At 42.8% G+C, this 20111-nt stretch overlaps 1 protein-coding gene across 2 annotated transcripts; it reads left to right on the plus strand.

Moving 5' to 3' along the window:
• Nucleotides 1-7227: 7227 nt before the first annotated feature.
• On the plus strand, nt 7228-18956 carry hmg20a (high mobility group 20A; the record flags this gene model as incomplete). Of its 2 annotated transcripts, XM_080505230.1 has the most annotated exons (9): nt 7231-7387; nt 9633-9703; nt 10480-10689; nt 11541-11673; nt 12456-12493; nt 13881-13956; nt 14136-14351; nt 18108-18240; nt 18444-18956. In XM_080505230.1, the coding sequence occupies exons 2-9, from the start codon at nt 9638-9640 to the stop codon at nt 18445-18447; spliced, it is 876 nt and encodes a 291-aa protein (XP_080361356.1). In that variant the 5' UTR covers nt 7231-7387; nt 9633-9637. The 2 variants fall into 2 exon arrangements, with proteins under 2 accessions (XP_080361355.1, XP_080361356.1); XM_080505229.1 differs by lacking the exon at nt 18444-18956 and having other exon boundaries at nt 7228-7387; nt 18108-18244.
• Between the last annotated feature and the right edge of the window lie 1155 nt (nt 18957-20111).

A 20111-nucleotide genomic window follows, 5' to 3' on the forward strand; every position in this document is an offset into this window, starting at 1 on the left:
TCGGATTCTGGCTCGTCTCACAGCACAAAGTCATATCCAGTATATTTAGTTTAAGTGTTTTCTGTGAAACCCAGAAATGCATGCGCCCAAATTGCATGCCTTTCGTATCCTGGGATATTCATTGAAGATATCCCGTATCGCTTTCCGTGGATTTGTCCTTCACTCGCAAAATACCAAATACCCGTCTTTCTTGCCATTACCTCTGAATTCTAAGAAGCGTCTCCTTTTGTTTCCCACCGCCACGTAAGTATAATATCCCTCCCCGTGCAGCATCCCCGTTGAACTTCTGCGCCTGTTTCGAATGCTAATTTGATTCCAACGGTGATTTGCAGGGCGTCCCTCTTCGCCAAAGATTCAGATTTCAATCACACTTGGGATTGTTCATTCAAATACACACAAAGTGCGGCGTGAGAGCGAGCTGCCAAACTCAGTCTCATTCCGCACGGCGAATCGGATTAAAATGCACATTTCAATCAGTAACATCACAGGATTAAAGGTCACACGCCGCAGGTAGATGTAAAACTGTAATGCGCACTCATAAGAGACTAGCTTTGGAGTGGAAGGAAAAGGGCTTTTCAGTCAGGAGCTGCAGGTAAAGGCTTGGCTATGAATATCAAAGTCGCATATTCAGAAAAGCTGCATGAATAGCCAGAATATGACCTGTGTTCATGTTCATAAAAGGGAGATATAAGTGAATACACTAAGAAATTGTCCACAAAGTATGCTATTAGCATAGGTTAGCTCAAATATGAGGAGAGATGAAAGAAAGAAGAATATAATGATCAAGAAAGAGGAATCTCACAACAAACTTAGTCAGGTATAGCACTGTAAAAAAAAAGAAAAAGAAGAAGAAATTAAAGAGAGAAAGAAAGATAGAAAAGATCACATTAAGGCCCTGTTTTACACAAAGTTTTCAAGCGAAAACATAAAACTTTCAAACTTTGCGTGTTCATTTACACAACCACGATGCTCGGAGCCACTGAAAACGCAATTTTTTGAAAACAGTTCTCAAAGGGGAGCTTTTTTTATGAGGGAAAACCCAACTTTTCTGAAACGCTGCTGCTGCACATGTGCATCAAGGCCATAAGTTAACACAGTAGTTCTCTTGCACATGCGCACAGTCATGGCCTCCGGAGTGTCATGACTCCGAGTCCCAGCCCATATTGTCCTGGGACTTAATAGTTTTTGTAGTTCACAGTCACTTTAATCCAACTTGCTCGTTCGTCCAAACAAAATGTGCTCCCTTTGTTAATGTTTAGTGTGTATCGATCTCTGGGTGCATGTGTGTGTGGTTTCATTACAAAAACAAGCAACCTGACCCACTGGTGGCCCTGCATGAAAATGACTCCCTTTTCAGTGTTTCTGCTGTTTTCTTATAAACAGACATCATTTTCAAAATGTTGCCACTTAAAGATGAAACTTTTCTGAAACAGAAAAGCAAAAAACAATGCGCTTTCAGTTGAAATGCAAGTACTTACTGCATGCTCCGTATGGAAAATTGGCAGTGCTAGTTGGCCTCTATTTCCGACCGCGTCCATCTTCTCCTCCTCTGTTTTGTTGTGATTTCTCTCCAAATGCATAAACGCCACAGCGGCGAGGGCTTTTCTTTTCACAATCACGTCGACTCAGGTTGTCGTGAGCTGCGATTCAGCTTGGGTTTCCATCGTGCAACCTGCACACAGAAAATTCATGTCGTTTCCCAAAGTTTATTAGACTCATGTCAGACAGTGTGGCGGGTTGTTAAAATCACACACTGTGTAGGAGCCTTGATATAACTGAAGACATTAAGAATACAAAACTGTGAATCAAGATCACGAGTCTCCACTGACTTCAAATAATTGGCTGTTCAGTTTCCCTTTGTGCTTTACTCACAGACACGAAAGTGTATTTTCTTTTTCTTTCATAAAATCCTGAACTTTTTTTTCTTGCTGTTCTCTGAAACCCCCCCCCCACCAAAAAAAAACTTCCTCGCAAAGTTAAACAAATTAGCATTCATGTGAGACAAATCTTCAGAAGTTATGAAAAATTATCCCACAAGGAGAAAGTAAACTTTCCCCTGCCTCCTTGTGACGGCGACCGCACGTGCTGGAACAGGAACAAAACCGTCCTGATGAAAAGGGATCAGGAGATGATGATAATGACAGTTTTGAGATCATCATGATTGGTGGTCATGATTGCATATGATACACTTTTTGAACAAATCTGAGACTTTTTTTTTTTTTCCCCTCAGGAAGTTTCTCTGATTAGCTTGGACTTGAGATCGAGAGAGGAGGTACTAATCACTAAAATCACCTGCTGCGATGTTTGATTGCTGTGAATTGTGAGTCTTGACAATCTGCTGTCCATCCATTCTCCTGACACAACTTGAAGCAAGGAAATGAGGAAAAATAAAACTCTACTGTCTCTTTTGTTCAGCGTCTTCGCTCTCTGACTGCTCAGGTTAGCTTCCCCACGACTAATTGGACGGTTGCGTGGTAACAACGTGATGCAATAGTCCTTGAGTCCTTCTGAGCACTTCTTTTCTCTTCCATTTGCAAAGCTTACAGCTGTGCCTTGTGATTGTGCACAAGAAGCAAGAGGCACTCCAGTTACCTTGCCCGCTGCTCACAACCACCATACTGACGAGGTCATTAAACAGGCTAATGAATGCACCGCTTAGCATATGTCGACATACTTGTTTTCAAACAGCACGCCCCGGCATCAGCATTAACCGCTCCTCCTGAAGCTCGTGCCGCAAATTCATTCTCATCAATATCCAAATGTATGCAGCGAGTTGAATTAAAAATCGAAGCCAATTACCTGCCCCGGGAAGGTGGCTGCTGTGCACCCATCACCTCTGCCCCACGCGATCTTTGTGTTCGCTGTGTTACCGTTCAAATCAAACACGCCTACATGCAGACGGCCCATGATGGCACCGTGAACGCACACTGGTGAAAGTATAATGTCAAACCGTTGTCATTGGCGACCCGCTGTTTGGTTGAATAAAAGCTTTGCTGGTGATTGTTCAACACTGAATGGAGAGGACTCCGGTTTGATTGTCTGAAGTGGACCAAGTCCAATTTGTAGGTGCAAATCAAGGTTTGCTGTTTCACTGCTGGACGGGCTGATATGTCCAACACATGGTTCAATGTGGTGCAGTGGTTAGTGACTCATGGCAAGAAGGACACAGATGATTCAAATGCCAGCCAGGCCTTTCTGGGTAATCTGGTTCTCTCCCACAGTCCAAAAATATTGCGTGTGAGATTAATTGGTGATACTAAATCGCCAATCGCCATCCATCGGTCCATCATCTTCCTCACTATCTTCATCTAACTAAGTACAGGTGAAGGCAGTCTAGACCCGGAACAGGTCACCAGTCCATCACAGGACAACCACAGAGACAGACAGCCAATTCAGAAACACCAATTGGCCTCGAATGAACACTGCAGCAGAACCGACTTACTTGTGTCATTTGACTAAAAAGTGTTTATATCATGACAACCAATAAAATGCAGATGAAGAAGACTTGACAGGTACTGGCAACATTTAAAGAACAGACTCTCGCGTTGCAAACATTTAGTGGTTTAAAAATCAGGTTGTCGAAAGTGTCATTCGTTCACACCGTGGCAACGTTTTCAGACAGCCGATCCGCCGCCTGAGTAGCTTGACCATCTACTTTCACACTGCCGGAGCATCATGTGTCACTCCGAGCCTCGGTGTCCCGCAGGGTAAAGAGGGCCTGACACGCACAGCGTGGGCGTCACGGCGCGGCCACTTCCCAGGCTGACTGCCGAGGACACACTCACCAGCCCATCGATGCGCCGGCGGCCAGAAACACCAAGCTTCTCCGGATGGGACTGGGTGATTTGGCGTGGCGTGACACGGACGAGGCGGCGACGCCCCCATGGGCCAGCTATGATCTGATGAGTCCGATGAACCGGACTCTTTATTTTTACCCTGGTATTGTTTTGCAGTGCTGCAGTCGAGTGACCACTGATGCTTAGATGGGGGAAAAAAAAAAAGAGAGAACAAGGGTGGATAAATAAACAAATAAATGTACAAACAGAGCCATGTGTGATTCTGCCGGGAGCAGAACAGTTGGTACGTGTCATGTCTGCGATCCAAGTCGTCCAATTAGCGACAAACATGATTCCACACAGCAATTCAACTTCTTATTAATTCACCGCTGTTGGAAAGAATAAACATTTACTGTCAGCCGGTGGAGATTGTATTACAATTTTATTGGCAGATGCATTTCCACTGTTTGGCTCAACAACAAAACATACCATATTTAATTTGTGTACCTGTTGTTGTCATTGTTTTACATGACAGAGTGAAAATAAAAAAAAAAATAAAAAAAGTTTAAAAAAAGAAATCCAGCCTTCAACAACAGCTTCTGGCAGTTTCCATGGCTCAGCAGGGTTTGCATTTACGGATTCCACCGAGTTTACAGCGTGACACGTCGGGTTTTGGTCCGGACCCCGTGGACTCGCTGCTGTGCTCTGATGTTCAGCAGCTTCACACTGAGAATTGCTCGACAGAAAAGTCAAAGCTGTCAGGTTTTTTTTTTTTTTTGTTTGTTTTGTTTTGTTTTTTTCATTCTCTCACTGACAGCTGCCTCTGAAAGCAATATTTCTATGAGCTGTTGGACTAAAGGCTGTTGCTCTTCTTTTCCAAAGTGCCGGGGAAAAGCCCAGTTTCTGGCTGAGGCTGGTGTTACTGTCAGGCCCGACAGGTACAGTGGAACCTGAGTGCATGTTCAAATGAATCTGCTTTTCTTGAAAGGTTTTAGAAATGAAATGGAGATCATTTAAACAAATTGCGTTTTTTCCACAAGTAAAAGTGAGAGATGCACTGATAACAGTATCAGGTATCAGTATCCAATAATGCCCAGAATACTCTTTAAAAAAAAAAAAAAGTAATTCAGTCCATAAATAATATTCTGTCAAACTATGAAGAGGGGGTGAAATATACATAGTTCATACAACGCCAGCAACTTAATCAGCAGAGACATTTGGACCAGCAGAGTTAGTCCGATGTTGGTCAGGAGTTTAACTGCTCTCTGGACCACAAGGACATGTTGCATGCTAAAGAGTTTTGGAGCTGACATACCAGTGATGCTACATGCTAAATGTGATTAATCTGGATCAAACAGGGCTGGTGTGAATGCTCCCTGTGACTGATAGACTCAGTAACAACGAGCTGGAGTGTGTGGCTCAGTCTCTGGGTCTACAGTACACAGTCTACAGTCTGCATTACCCAGTCTACAGCGCGGTGCATAGACGCTACGCTCTGCTCTCTGTGTACCGAAGGCTTTAAGGCTGTTAGTAGTTTGTGACAATGCACAGCCTTCGCATACCATTTACATACAGACAATGAATTGGGATTTAGGGCATTTACTATGTACTCGTATCAGAGCCCAATATCAGCAGCGAGCTAAAAGTTAGTACTCATACTCGTACTCGTTCGTTCAAAAAGTGGTATCCCAAGTAAAATTACATTGAAACAACATGATTTACCTCTTTCAGTACAGAGGATTTAGTATTTTAGGTAGGTAAGAAAAACGTAAATATACTCAGCAAACTTTTCAAATAACCGCACATACATCTCGGTGGAATACCTGGAACAGAACGTAATGTTTATGGAAAAAGAAAAAAGTTTCGTTTCTTTGGCTTTTTCTTGAACTGGATTAGCAATTTGCACTTGAAATCAAGTTTTCCAATTAAGTAAAAGGATTAACCTGATCTTTTTTCCTTTATTGTTAATAATTAATTTTAGATCTTGCCAAACCTAAATTTCCAAATACTTTTTTAATCATATAAATAATAAGAGCAGTACTTAAACACAGCAAAGCAATGCTTGTTTTAATGTTCAATTTGTTATGTCTCCATGATTAATGTCCGTAGGATATGACCACCGTGCTTATAGTTAAATGGCACCATTCTGTTTCTTGACTTTATTTCCTGAACTTCAGGAGGCGGCCTGATGCGCCCAACCTGTGTGTAATGAGCCCGAGGACGAGGCTGGATTAGAGCTGGATAATTGGAAAGAGATTGCAATCAAAGTTTCAATTAGACTGCAGCTACAGTTAGGTTACTCCCGCCCGGTTGTTGATTTGCAATCTGTTAATTTGGAATTAGAGCATTAGTCTTCTCTCTCTCTCTCTCTCTCTCTCTCTCTCTCTCTCTCTCTCTCTCTCTCTCTCTCTCTCTCTCTCTCTCTCACTCTCTCACTCTCTCTTCCTCGCTCACACTCTGGTTTTGCTTTGCAACTTAATGCAAAGTTTAATCTTGTGTTCTCTGCCCTCACCAGGACAAAGAAGCCTCACCGAAGCCCTTCTCCTGCATTAAAAGCAATGGGAAGTTTCAGGTTTGGTCCAGATTCCCAGAAGTGTCTTATTGTATTTTGTGCTTTTTCTTTGATATGTGACCTCAACATCCTCTGAATGACTTAAGGTTTGACTTAATTTGCTCTTTCTGCATTTCCATGCAGGTCTTGAGATGTGTGACCAAAGTTTATTGACTCCACAAAAACAAAAACTCATCATTTTATCTGTTTGACACTTCTTTTGAGATCCAATGTGCAGCCTACTTCCTGCTTATCAGGCAGATGATCATATTTGTCATTTTCACAATTTTTTTTATTTTTTATTATTTCAATTAATAAAGTAAATAGATGATAACTCATTGAGTGCCAGTGAGGTTGGTGTCGATTTATGATGTTTGCAGAATTTGCAATAATGCATTGCCACTTTTGCTAGATCACTGGTGTGTTTTGACACTTTGGGTTTGTTATGTCAGTGCACTCGATTGATGCTGGAAAGATTAAAACAATATATGAATAACTGTGGGTGAATACAGTATATTCATTGTGCATTTAAAGGAGTTTTTCCTTTCCACTGTCACTTGTTTCCTCATGGGGAATTGTTGGCGTTTTCTCTTTAAAGGTGCATTGAAATAACTATGTTGTGTTTGGTGCAATAGAAATACAATTGAATTGAAGTGAATCACCGAAAGGTTTCTAAATTACTCAGTGAACTGTAGTACAAAGAACACACGATGGGGCAGCAGCAGCGTTCACTTTGACACTGAGCCTCGTGTGTAAACATTCTCACGAAGAAGAAGCAAGATGACAAATAATCCTAGAAATGGAACACATAGAACGGGGGTTGGACCTTTTTGAGGAGTTTAGGCATCTTGTTCTTTTTCTTTTGTATATTCCCTTGAAATTATACGAAATGAAGACTCGTTTAATGATAATTCAGGCTGTTGTGTGAGTTTTTCGACGCCCAAACGGAGCGACATTTTGTTCCAAAGATCTATATAGTTTGATTCTATACGGTGGCTGCTGTATTGTTTTGATTAGGAGAATAATTCGGGCTGGTTCAGCTGCGGAGTTTCCATCTACGGTGGGTTTTTAATCATCCTTTCTTCGATATGCTCCTCATTGCTGATAAATACTGTTTCCATACATGCATGTATGCTTATTAAATAGGAGATTTGACAGCTAACAGCTCTCGAACCAGCTCCTGAATGAAGCCGTTTACACGGTTAGCTGTTAGCTTATCGATTCAATGTGCTGAAGCGGAACCTTAAGATTAATGTCTCCTTAATTATTGACCTTGTCTCAAGTATGTCCACCAAATATCAGGAATTATCGCCAGCTTTCGAGGGGACGCCCGCCTTTAAATGGGCCGTTGATCGTGTTTGGTTCGCATGTGTAGCTTCACGTTGACGCTGCTCCATGCTACAGGCGATATATGCCTTTATAGCACAGTACAGCTGTATATCACCAATAATCTTACTCCGTTATACGTTTTTCTTCCACTAAATTCACGAGTCAGCCTATTCCTTCCTTTGGTGTGTGATCGGGAGATTTTAACGCGCTGGAAATCATTTTATGACTCATTTATTAAGTAGAGAAAACCAAGTAAACACTGCAGTGCACATTTTCTTGCAAGCAAGTTGATTTTGCTGGTTGCAACATTTCATCAAATACATTATAAAGAGTGCATTACCAGCTCTGATCCAGCAGGGGGCACCGCAGCACAGCCGGTCCCCCTTTTTTCAGGGGCGGGCCAATGTTTATATAGATCAGCGTTTCCTGCTTTCCTTCTGGATTATCTCAGTCTTCTTTGGTTTTTGTTGCCTATAAATCTGTTGATCATCGATATGCAAGTATGATTTCAGAGAGACAGACTTTTTTTTCGAGTTGCATTTGTTGAGAATGATCCTATCAGATGATGGGACGCTGGTCTAAAGCAATGGGTCAAATTTGGTTTTGCATGTCAAACAAAATCAGAATAAGAGACCGTCTATTAGCTCGAGCAGCCCTCAGAAACTGCTTTTATGTCAAAGTTTCCTGTTTTTTTTGGTTGTTTTTTTAATTTCATTTTTGTGACAGTGGGTGTGCCCGCAAGCATTTGGCATTGGATCAGCCATTGGAGAAGAGATCCACAGCCTCTCTTTGAGGCAGTTTAGGGGGGGAAACGGGTAAAATCAGTCTCTTGTTTGAGTTGATGACTAATGACATATTAAATGGATGTCAGGTTATCCAGTGTGTTCACTATAGTTTTATTAAACCTATATAAATCAAATTTTTTCACCCGTCCATCTCTGAAAACCTCTTGTAACCTCTCTAGTCTCCATTTCCACCTTCTGATTGATTTAAAACACTGTATATTTGCAAGATCGTGTTCATTTTACGGTTTTAGTCTGTATCAATCTGCTGTAGTAGTTCCTTGTTTTGTCAAGAATAGCTTGACAAAAGTGGTCATAGGTGTCATTACTGTCACTTTTAGTTTCTGAGCCGCTGAGTTCAGACACATTTGAAACCTCAGTGTGAAAGGAAACCCCTCCTCACCGCGACCATGTTCTGCGGATTTTTTCCTGCACATTATTTTCCCAAATGGACTTTTTGTGGCAGACTGGTTAATTCCTGTGTGACTATTCCCACCATATTTCATGGCACAGTGTCAGAAACCACATCCAGGATGCAGAGACTGTATTTCCCCCGCTGGTAATTGAGAGCGAAGAGGTGAAAGGTTGAGGAACATGATATTTGCTCCTATTTTAAGAGCTCCGCGAGCCCTCTGAGTCAGCAGGCGGATTAATCTAGAACTGATCTCTCTATTAATTGGGTGCATTTGTGTTTAAATGAGCTCGTGGTTTTTAAAGTGGCTTTGAGAACGCTTCATCTCATGACTTCACAGCGGAGTGAGACTGATGAGCTTTTTTGTTGTTGTTTTTTAAGGCAGATGTCTGATTTTAAATGTTTAAGGAAATACTACCACAGTGCTTTGAATTAGGCCACAATCGCATCTAAGAGGCAAAGGTTATGTTTTTTTTTCTCTTTTTTCTTTTTCATATGCTCACTCGATAATGATTGATTGTGGCGAGACATTTCTATGAGAGGAAATGTGGCCGGTCAGAATACAGGGAGAACTGCAGCAGCAATGCTCTCCTGTCCTGTTTCCTGGCACGGCAGCATCCCCAATGACAATGAGGCTCACAGCAGACCCGCAGCCAAAAGCTGAAGCCATCGCCGTGTGTCTCGGCTCCAACGTCCTGACTAATCGCTGACCTGTCCAAGTCTGAAATAAACATAGGCTGTGTTGGAATCAGCTCCAACTTCCCTCCTGTGCGTGTTCGCAGGAGTCATGGATGAGCAGACGGGGTCTCCTGCAGCCAACGCCGACAGTAACAGCCAGCGAAATGGAGATGAGGTAAGAGGTCAAAGCATCAAAAGTCTATTTATATCACCGAGGAACTCCAACTGGAGTCCTCCGAAGCCGTTTTCACACTGACCGGACAAAACGCTAATGCGGCGCAGAAGAATTAGTGTGAACATGTTTAAATTAAATACAAACGTCAACAATGGCGAGTACACAGTAATTCGTATGGACAGACCACCAAGTTGGACTGTCATTACAGTGACTCTCAACTATAAAACTACCAAGTTCCCGGAGAATGTGGACGAGGAGTCCTGACGCTCTGGAGGCAAACATTGTTGTTATTTTCCATCTACTCATGCATGTGCAGAACAACTATTTACTACAGCTGTGTGTGTGATCACAGCGAGAAGATGCATTTTTTTTTCCCCACCCGTTTCCACAGAGCGTTTTCAAAAAGTATCGTCTTCAGTGGCTCTGAGCACCCCTAAACACTTCAAAAGGTTTCTATTTTCACTTGTTACACGTCGTATAAATGGGGCCTTAGTTTATCCCTCTGAACTCGGGTGTCCATAAAATGAAGAGAGGACCCCAAAATAATCCCGAACCATTGAGCAACATACATGTGTACCAAGAGATTGTTGAGGAAACTTAGATATGACTACATCACGTTCAGTATTCACCGTGAATTGACTAAATACAGGACATGTGGCTGAGTTTACGAACACGTATTGACACAAAATGCTACTGATTTGCATTTTCTGCAGTAAGACAAGACAGGGTAAAGATAGTATCCCGTCCCTGTTTTGAATATATTTGCGTGTCTGCAGAAACCGCGACGCGGCAGCTGGACCAAGGGGAGGAAGAGGAAGAAGCCGATGAAGGACAGCAACGCGCCCAAAGCCCCGCTGACGGGCTACGTGCGCTTCATGAACGACAGGCGCGAGCAGCTCCGGGCCGAGCGTCCCGACGTGCCCTTCCCAGAGATCACCAGGATGCTGGGCAACGAGTGGAGCAAGCTGCCCCCCGAGGAGAAGCAGGTCAGGATTGCTATACTCTTCCTGGAAGTCAGAAAATAAAACCAAAACAAAAGTGTGGACGGTAATAAAGAGAGCCGTGGTTTTTGCAGCCAGCAGCAAAATGTGGGGAAGCCTTTGATTACTGAGGCTTGTGTTGCTATGTGGCGGCGCTGCAGGACTGGGCTGCAAAGTCAGTCGGATCCATGCAACACTTTAAAATGATCCCCATCCAGATTTAACAGGGTCCGACTATCTTTTATCCCTCTCTCTCTTTTTTTTTTTTTTTTTTTTTAAGCAGCGGGAACCAAAGTCTGCAAGAATCAATGCAGTCAGTGGTTTTTTTTTCCCGGAGCTGACAAACCCTGACACTCACACTCTTGACGTCCTTCTACAGATTGTGCTGACGGCGCTGTGGCCTAGTTAGGCCCTCCAGTGGGAGAAAGAACCAGACGGATAAAGTTCCTGTCTTGTCGTGATAGAAGCATCATTTTGAAATCACACACATTTGAAAATATTGTCAAATTCTCCCCTCACGACTCAGCAGAATTGGCAGGTTTGATGTTATTCCATTGACTAGACACTATATGCGAGTTGTTGCCATAAACAAAACAACAACAAACAAAAAATAAATCAAAAATGAGCAGAGACATCCACGGGTCAGCCGGGTCGACAAACGATATCGATTTGTTTGTAGTGCAAAAGTTGGTAAAGGTTGGTTATCATAAGTGGAGGATTTGTCTATAAGGAACTCATCCTGATGAGAGATGATGACTTCCGTTCATCCTGCCATCCCTGCTTCATCCTGTGTCTCTAAACTGCTTCCTCCCGTGTGATTTTTTTTTTTTTTTAAATGTATGCGTCACCCTCTCCAGCGGTACTTGGACGAGGCGGAGCGGGACAAGGAGCGCTACATGAGGGAGCTGGAGAAGTACCAGAAGACCGAGGCCTACAAGCATTTCACCAGGAAGGTGCAGGAGAAGCAGAAGGGCAAGAGGCACCGAGGAGGTGAGGCCGGGTCAGGAAGCCTTTTGAGAGTGGAGAGGAAGTATGCTGAAAGGGAAGCTGGCGATAGGGAGCGCGGGGGGGCTGGGAGTGGATTTGTGGACAAATCGTGACTCACATGGACCTGAATCTGCAATGCTAACTGAACGGGACTCGCATTCTTCACTCAAGTAGAAGGACAGATGCTTGTGTAGCAAATACTTTTGTACGAAAAATGCAGGCAGTGAAATTTAAAGCGATCCTAGAATACACCCTCAAGTGAAGCCCTCCTAAACTGTGCACATAAATCTGCTAGCGTATAGTAACAAAGTTTAATGATGGTGTAAAAAGTCGCTATGTCGTTGAATGATTCTGCTTTTCAATGCGTGACTTATGAGTTTGAAGGACGTGGCTCAAAAACATCTGGGATGTTTTGCTAAACTTGGCATCAAAACGTACGAGCCGGGATTTTTGTTTTTTCTTTTCTTTTTTCGGCTCCGCCAATGCAAATGGAAAGGGAACGGCTCCTTTACGATTTTGTAGGTCAGACGATAAAGAACGGGCTCCGTCTCCAGCCAAGAAGCTGTCGCTTTTGTTTCCCATGACACGCGGTCAGAACTGTGCTGATTTTAGGATAAATGTCCCGAACAGCCATGTTATGGCAGAAATAATGTGAGAAAGTTAAGAGTGCAGTTTTCAACTTTTCTTCACTCTTGTCAGTTTACGATCTGAGCCACAGAAAATGTGAATCATCCGCTGTCCTCTTCCCCCCCCCCCCCCCCCTCCTCTCTCTCCTTCCTCTCCAGATGTGGGGCACCAGGTAGCCAACGAGGCTCTCCACGAGGTCAGTAGCTCTTTCTTACCCAGACACACTCGTACTGGGTTTTCTAAAGAGATTAAGACGAAGCAGAAGAGAAGCTCCGTTCCACCTTCAACTGCCGGCTTATTGAGCTGGAAAACCTGGTGGAGGGATGAGATCTTCTCAGTGTGATGGAACTCATTCTGCTCACAGGTATTGTGGCGAGGCCACATGAAGCAGATATGGCCGTCATGTAGAGTCAGGAAGACCATTATTAGACCATTTGTTACTTTAAAAGTAACTTTTGAGTTGATCAGACATTTTTTTTTTTTTTTTTGCTGTTTGTTGTAAACATACTGTGGCAGTGCCCATCATTCAGGGTATATACTGATGAGCTGCAAAATGAGCATATTATGATATCAACATGCACAATACACACCTCACAAAAGACAGACTCAACTGTGTTTATTTCACTAACAAATGTCATATTTTGCAAATTCTTCTAATATAGTTTAGTCAGAATATGTTTAATAACTTACATGAACTATAAAACATTAGGTTAAGCCCCTCCCCCCGGGTTTGTGCATATTTGTGACTTGTATGTAGATCGGATCACATTCAAAGGCCAATTGATTTCGAAAAGTAGGGAAATTCAAATTGTTTTCATAGTTTTAGGTTGTATTCGTGTTTCTGTGACACATTTGTAATATTGTCACTCTTAGCCTCAAGTAACATTCACCTGAGACTGCTTAAGTGTTCATACCAACGTCACTACAAGTAAGCTCATTTAAAACTCCAGGTTTGTGTTAAATTGACCTTTTCGTTGTTTTGGTCATTAGTAAGTGTTTTTGCTTTTGTAGCTTTGTGTGTTTACCGTCGTCTCACTTTACACATAAAGTGCTTATTGTTGCGTCACCGAGGCTTTGATAATCCGCTTTGGCGCCGTGTTTTGTGATCCAAACACTTGGCTCATACCGAGTCTGTAATTCATTTATATTGAGTTCTGGCACACAATTAAGGGCTTTTCCTTTTGTGGAGGGTCGGAGCGGAGGTTTTTCCTCAGTGGAATTGGCATTCACGTGGGAGCGGGCAGCGTTTCCACTTCCGAGTCTCCCGGTTCACAAACAAGGAAGGCAGAGTGAATGAAACCTGAGCTGCTTGAATACACCTTCTTCTCACAAAAACCTACTGCCAACCATTTCAGAGGCTGCGATATTGTGGAAGTGATGGAATTACTCCGGCCGGCTCATTCCGTCAACTGTTTCACTGTATTTTCCCCCCGCGGCCGGGTATGAAATCAATTAACCCGCCCACCTGCAGCCCGCCGTGATAAATGGGCGGCTCCGGCTGTCGGTCCGCGCGGCCAAGTGGTTTCGCTGCGCGGCTTATCTCATTTCCCCTCTCTCTCTCCTCGTCTGTGGCCGTATTGCAGAAGGACACCGAGGGAAAGGACAGGACGGTGTTTGACATCCCGATCTTCACCGAGGAGTTTCTCAACCACAGCAAAGGTGAAGAGCTGCTTCTCCAAACACATGGCTCCTCCACCCCCTCTTTAGCCTCAGAATAGTTACTCCGCTCACTCATGTCCTCAACTCTCTGAGCAAATTAAAAATTGATCAAGGTGTAGCCGTGCCGGAGCTCCCTTCTGATCTCGCTGTCTACCCCCCCCTCACTCAAACACTCACAGCACGCGAAGCAGAGATGCGACAGCTCCGCAAGACCAACATGGAGTACGAGGAGCGCAACGCGGCGCTGCAGAAGCACGTGGAGAGCATGCGCGGCGCCGTGGACCGGCTGGAGGGCGACGTGATGCAAGAGAGGGGGCGCAACGGGCTGCTACACCAGCACCTGGAGACCCTGCGCCAGGCGCTCACCTCCAGCTTCACCACCGTCCCTCTGCCAGGTGAGAACCCACACCGCCGTCCACTCGCCACGTACATGGCCCGCAGAGAACGTTTTCATTCCCTCGAACTCAGCCACAGTTATGTTGTTTATCGTCTTATTATCACTGATGTGTTTCACTTATCTTGTATTTTCGTGCCATTAGGCTACATTCACCCTGCACGTGTTTCAATTCCACCTATTTTCCTCCCATTATTAATCTTATCTATTTCCATGACAGCCTGAACAGCACAAATCCAACTTTTCTTTTTCCATAATCTGACCCAGGCCACTCTTATAGATCCTTTTTTAGGAACAATATTGTAACTATGATATTTTTCAATGTGACTTCAGTCCTCATTAACAGGACCTGATATTCTTTCTTTATGGATGTAAATTGCTACGTGCGTTCCAGACATTGTCACGCGTCCCTTACGTTGGTGTTGCTGTTGAGCAGTACATCCAGTAGAGGGCACTCTGCGTCGTTGGTTTCACGTCGAACAAAGTTTCAATGAAATCGGCTCAAATCTGCTCCAATAAGTATTTATGTCTGTGGTAGTATTTAAATTTGATCTTGGGGAAAGGATTAATTGCTTTTCTAAACCGTTTACACAAGTCATCCGAAGCTTCTTCGTCTTGATTTCCAGGCGAGGTAATGTTGTAGATGTTTTTTGTTGTAACCACACACACATTTACAGTTTCTCTTGAAGAAATCCTTATTTCTGTTCTATGTTCCTTTTGCTGGTAAAACATGAGCTATACTGCACAACACTGCCCCCACAGGTCAATCGTGGCATCTGTAAGAGCCCGTCTGCGTATTTAACATGAGGTACCAGCAGAGTATTTATACAATAATCATAACCAAAACAACCTTAACGCCATACATTTTTAACTGGTTCTTGCATGGTTTATTTTTTTTACGAATGGCTCACAAGTATTTTTAATACAGGATAACTTGGTACATTAAAAACTGTGGGTTTTGTACCAACAACACTGCTGAGATCCTCTTATTTGTATATGCTATACGTATCTATATTCTCTACAACCTCATCAGGGGAAAAAACCAGGAGCTTCAAATGAAACTGCCTCAATTTAAGAGCGACCTACTTTTGATCAGATCTTTTCCAGGGACAGAAAATCTGACGAATGCCGTACTTCTGTAAGCACATTGTGCTGAATAAACTATTGAAACTGGAGTCTGATGAAAGTTGCATTTAAATGCTAATGTGAGCAGCTCCACCCTCAACAAAATAACAGAAATCAGCTTTGCAACCTGCAGTGTGACTGTGGCTGTAGAATTGAAGGATTATTGAGGAGCGTCTGGATTTATACTGGACTTCCTGTTCTAGCTGAGGAAGTGACTTGAAACACAAGAAAAGCTACATGATCTCTGTGAGGACGAATAGTTCGTGTAACAGAGACTCTTTTATCGTCACACACTTCAGACTTTCAACCGCTTTACAATAAAAGATCTTCCTGACAGGCGCTGTGTTGTTTGGTCGAGGAGTTAAAGTTTGGAACAGGCCAAAGAACAAACAAACAAAGAGTTTTGATGTCTTCAGTGGAGGATTGATAGTTTAAATCAAAGGGACGAGGGTCATTGAACAGCCTGGAATCCTCCCAATCAGGTTGCTTCAGGATATGTGGGATCTGTACTCAAGATATAGTCTCTCAACCATCGCACTACCTTGAATCACATATTTTCTCCAATAAGTGACAAGAATCCTTTGAGTTTCATGGTCTTCTGTGTATGTCAGTGAGCATTGTGCTTTGAAAATGAACCCAAAATTACTTTTGCAGCTCGGCGTGGCTTCATTTGTGTGTTTCTATTGAGCAACACAAGCGTCTGAACTGGTCCTGACTTGATGTCTCACACCAGGAAGTCACCTGCAAACAAACGTAGTAATCCCCCTCTCTCCACAACCACGCTCTAATACATAAAGGAGCCAACGTGGGCGTACTCGCCGCATCTGTGGCGCCTTGAGCTCCAGCATCTCTTCGCCTTTGATCCGCACGTTTCAACACAGGCCGCTCGCTTTTCAGTTCGGGATTGTCCGCGTAAGGCAACCCACGAATCCATCCTAACTCCTCTGCTCTCGCGCGAGGCACGTCTCCAGCGCTCTGTTTGTACTTGTTTTATACACAAGCAGAACTCCGTGCCGAGATCACACCCACCGCATTTTCTCCTGCGAGCGTCTCCCACACCTATTTGAATTCCCTGCTCGTACAGCAGAGATGCAAACTGGGAAATTAAACATAACGCCACTTGAATTGTTCCACAAGAGCCACGGAGTGAAAGGCGATGGCAGCAGGCGCTGAGATCTGGCCATCGGGTCGCTGGCTGGGAGATTTTGCTCGGGAGAAGGTGCCGATAAATAATTAACTTGTAACTTAAGAACATTTCCCATGGCTAAACAGCTTAATGAATCTGTCATTTATCCAGTAATAAACTTCATTTGAAAGATAACAAAGTCAACTACATATTACTCACAGATGTAAACTAGTTGACAATGTCAGGATTAAATGTGTTTCAGTCAAATACATATTAACATAGTCATTAGAACATTTTGAAGAAGTTACCGCCTTTTACTTTCCCAGTTTTCAAATTGAGGACCGAGCAGCCGCGAAAAGCTCAGGACGCTGTACAAGAACTTGGGAAAACAAGTCCCGGTTTACACAATAGCGTTTCGAGTGAAAACGTGTCGTTTTTGTGATTTCGTTTCAGCAAAATATTGCGTTTATATGGCAACATTTTGAAAACGATATCCGTTTACATGCAACGCTTAAAATCATGTAGTTGTCTTGTTGGGCCACTAGTGGGTGTTGTTGGTTGTTTTTGTAATGAAACCACGCACACGCAGCAGACAACAATATCCTATAAACGGTAACAAGTACGCCGACATTCTAATGGACAGACCTTGAAGTTGGATTGCTCTTCCGGGTAACTCTCATAAAGTTGCGTTTTACGTCGTTCCAAGCACCGTTGTCATGTAAACGAATAAAGAAATAGAAGTTTTGACATTTTTATTTATGAATGTTGTCTTGGAAGCCGTGCTGTAAAACTCATTATCATTAAAACAGAAGCTAAAAACAATGGTTAATTAATAAAAACCTTCACGTGAAGTGACTTGTCTTCGGTGGTGAGATGCAGGAAACTGAGGCTCAGATTTAAAAGACGTTTCCTCAGATATTAGGTTTGTTGGAGAGCGGAGGGACTGCTTCTGCTTGCTTGGGTTTGATCCTGGGACGTCTGAGGGCTCGGTGGCTTCATAATGGACCAATAAATCAGGGAGACATTATTTTCAGTGCTTTATAGACAAGTAACTCAAAGTTGGTTTGCAGTGAGTTTGCAGTTTTTCCCAGTTTTCCCCAGTTTTCTTCTTTTTTTTTTTTTTTTTTCTCAAACTGTTTTAGGCTGCTTTATTAATTGATGTGAGAGACGACTGAGGTCTCTGGTGATGTTAACCACCGACATCGCAGCTCTAAACTTAGAATCATGTAATTAGTTCAGTGTGAGCTCCACACCACAGTCGCGATCGAAGAACATGTGTTCGATCTTCGTCAAGCGTGTGAATGTTTGTCTCGGGCTCGCTGAAAAGGTAGATTGTGTTCAAAATCAACATTATTTCTATTTTGTTTAAATCTGCAGTCAGATTCTGATCTGATGAGGTTTTGTTTTTTTTTTTGGTTTAACCCTACTAGTCCTTCCTGTTCCTTTTTTAAGAAATGTCAGGCAGCACACAGTTTTTCTAAGATTGGTCCGTCGCTCGTCCCGCAGGCAGCGGAGAGACGCCGACTCTCGACACCATCGACTCGTACATGAAGAAGCTGCACAGCGTCATCGTCAGCAGCCCCCAGGAACACGAGACTCTCATCAACACCGTGAGAGACGTGGTGAACCGCCTGGACAGGTAAGGAGTTCAGGCCTGCGAATATCCACTCCTCGTGATTGTCGAGAACGAAGGACGACCGTTTGGAAACTGTTTTTTTTGGGGTTCCGCTCTCATTCGGAACTTTCCAAAGAGAAATCAATCGACCCAGTTAACAAAGCAGCCACACTGCGAGCTTCATTCATTCTCTGTCTAAATGTGTTTTTGCTGTTATTTTGGTCTAGATAATTGGACCAAGTCCAGCAGGTGTGACGGATTGTGACCTTAAAGTTGGCGCTCGCTCCGGCTCGACGCCCCGCCCCTTCAAGTCGAGTCTTCTCGTTGAAATCTCACCCCGGTTGAGTTTCAATCATCTTTTTATTACTCCACTAAGGTAATATAGTCGAAGGTGATTTAGTGTCTCGTATTTATTTATATTTTATTTTGTACTTTTTCTAAAAACTTCCACATTTTATGACAAATATCTGTAGTTTGTTTGTTTTTTGTTGTTTTTTTCTTGAGAGGAATCAGATTGGACATTACACAGTTTTATGTCTCACCTGTCCATTAATGACAAGAAACTGCACCTAAATCATCACCAAACATTTTGTCTGTGCATTTGTGTTTACATATACAAAAAAAAGTCTTCTTTTTTTTTTTTTAATGCTCTGTTGAAGAAAATTGTGCCATTATATTTCTTTTTTTTCTTCTGTGTGAGAAAGTGTTTGTGCTGTTTACAATAAATGGTATTTCCATCATATGAGCCTCCGGTTTATTTTTACAGTTTGCGCTGAAGTGAAAATCAAAGACGTCCCAGATTCTTTCTCCTTCATCTTCTTCAAAGCTGTCATGACTGATGCTCTGCATTCAGTGTCCAATCTGTGAAACTGTGTTTTTAACACTGGTGAACTAGTGAAAATGTATTAATTATGATGCCAGAAGTCAAAAAGGGAGATTTGTTAATTCCAATACCTTCACTGAGCCTCAGTTTGGTCCTCTGTCTGTACAGTTACTTTATTGGTTTAGGATTTATTTCAAACACACGAGGTAGAAACGTAATGAGTACAATGCTTTTCAACAAAGTGAATACGTCACTAATTACTAAAAATAATAACTAGTCTCACGGAAAAGTAATTTTAATGGTCTGTTAACAAAGTACATATGGCGTTGTTTGTTGTAGTGTCGCCATGACGACTTGGTAAAGCGGTCTAGGTCAGACTGACCTCCTTTCCCTCCACCTGCGTCCTGAAAATGGGCGACACTCTCCAGGGGTCTTGCAGGGCTGAGTACAAGAAGAAGCAGTAACAAAACAGTTGAGATAAACTTCCAACACACTTAATGAATCTAATCTTTATTTGGTTCTGAATGCGTCACAGGTAGCATGGATACAGGCTCATGGAATGTGGAATAGCTTTATTCCAAGTTTCATATAAAGAAAATGGCAGATGCTGCTCCCTTTGTGCATCCATAAAAAAAATAAAATTCAAAAAGTGTCAAAAGCTAAACGATTGAACATGCAGCAGACAATTTCTCAAATATTCATGAACAGTATTGCATGCAATGGAATTAAAACACTACTGTCCATGTCAGTGCTTGTTTAAAGATCTTATATCGCAAGAATTAAAACAAAGAAAAGGACAGGTCTTGAGTTCACCAGTCTCTGAAAAGTTAAACAGGAGTTAAGTGGAATAGTAACTGTCAAAACGGATACAAAAAAAAAAAAAAATGCACAGTGAGGCTGTACTCTGGAGGGGAAAACTAGACATAATGATGTAGGTCCCTGCACTTTTGTCCTCTTGTTCTTGTTTGGTCTTCTTACCTGACGCTCTTTACTGGAAAATTCACTTCGCCAGGCAGCCAAGTGTAGTTTCCAACTTTACAGCTATTTGGGCCACTGAAGTCAAGGGCATGCT

This window comes from Blennius ocellaris, assembly GCF_963422515.1.
Source record: "Blennius ocellaris genome assembly, chromosome: 11".
In the NCBI taxonomy this organism is placed as follows: domain Eukaryota; kingdom Metazoa; phylum Chordata; class Actinopteri; order Blenniiformes; family Blenniidae; genus Blennius; species Blennius ocellaris.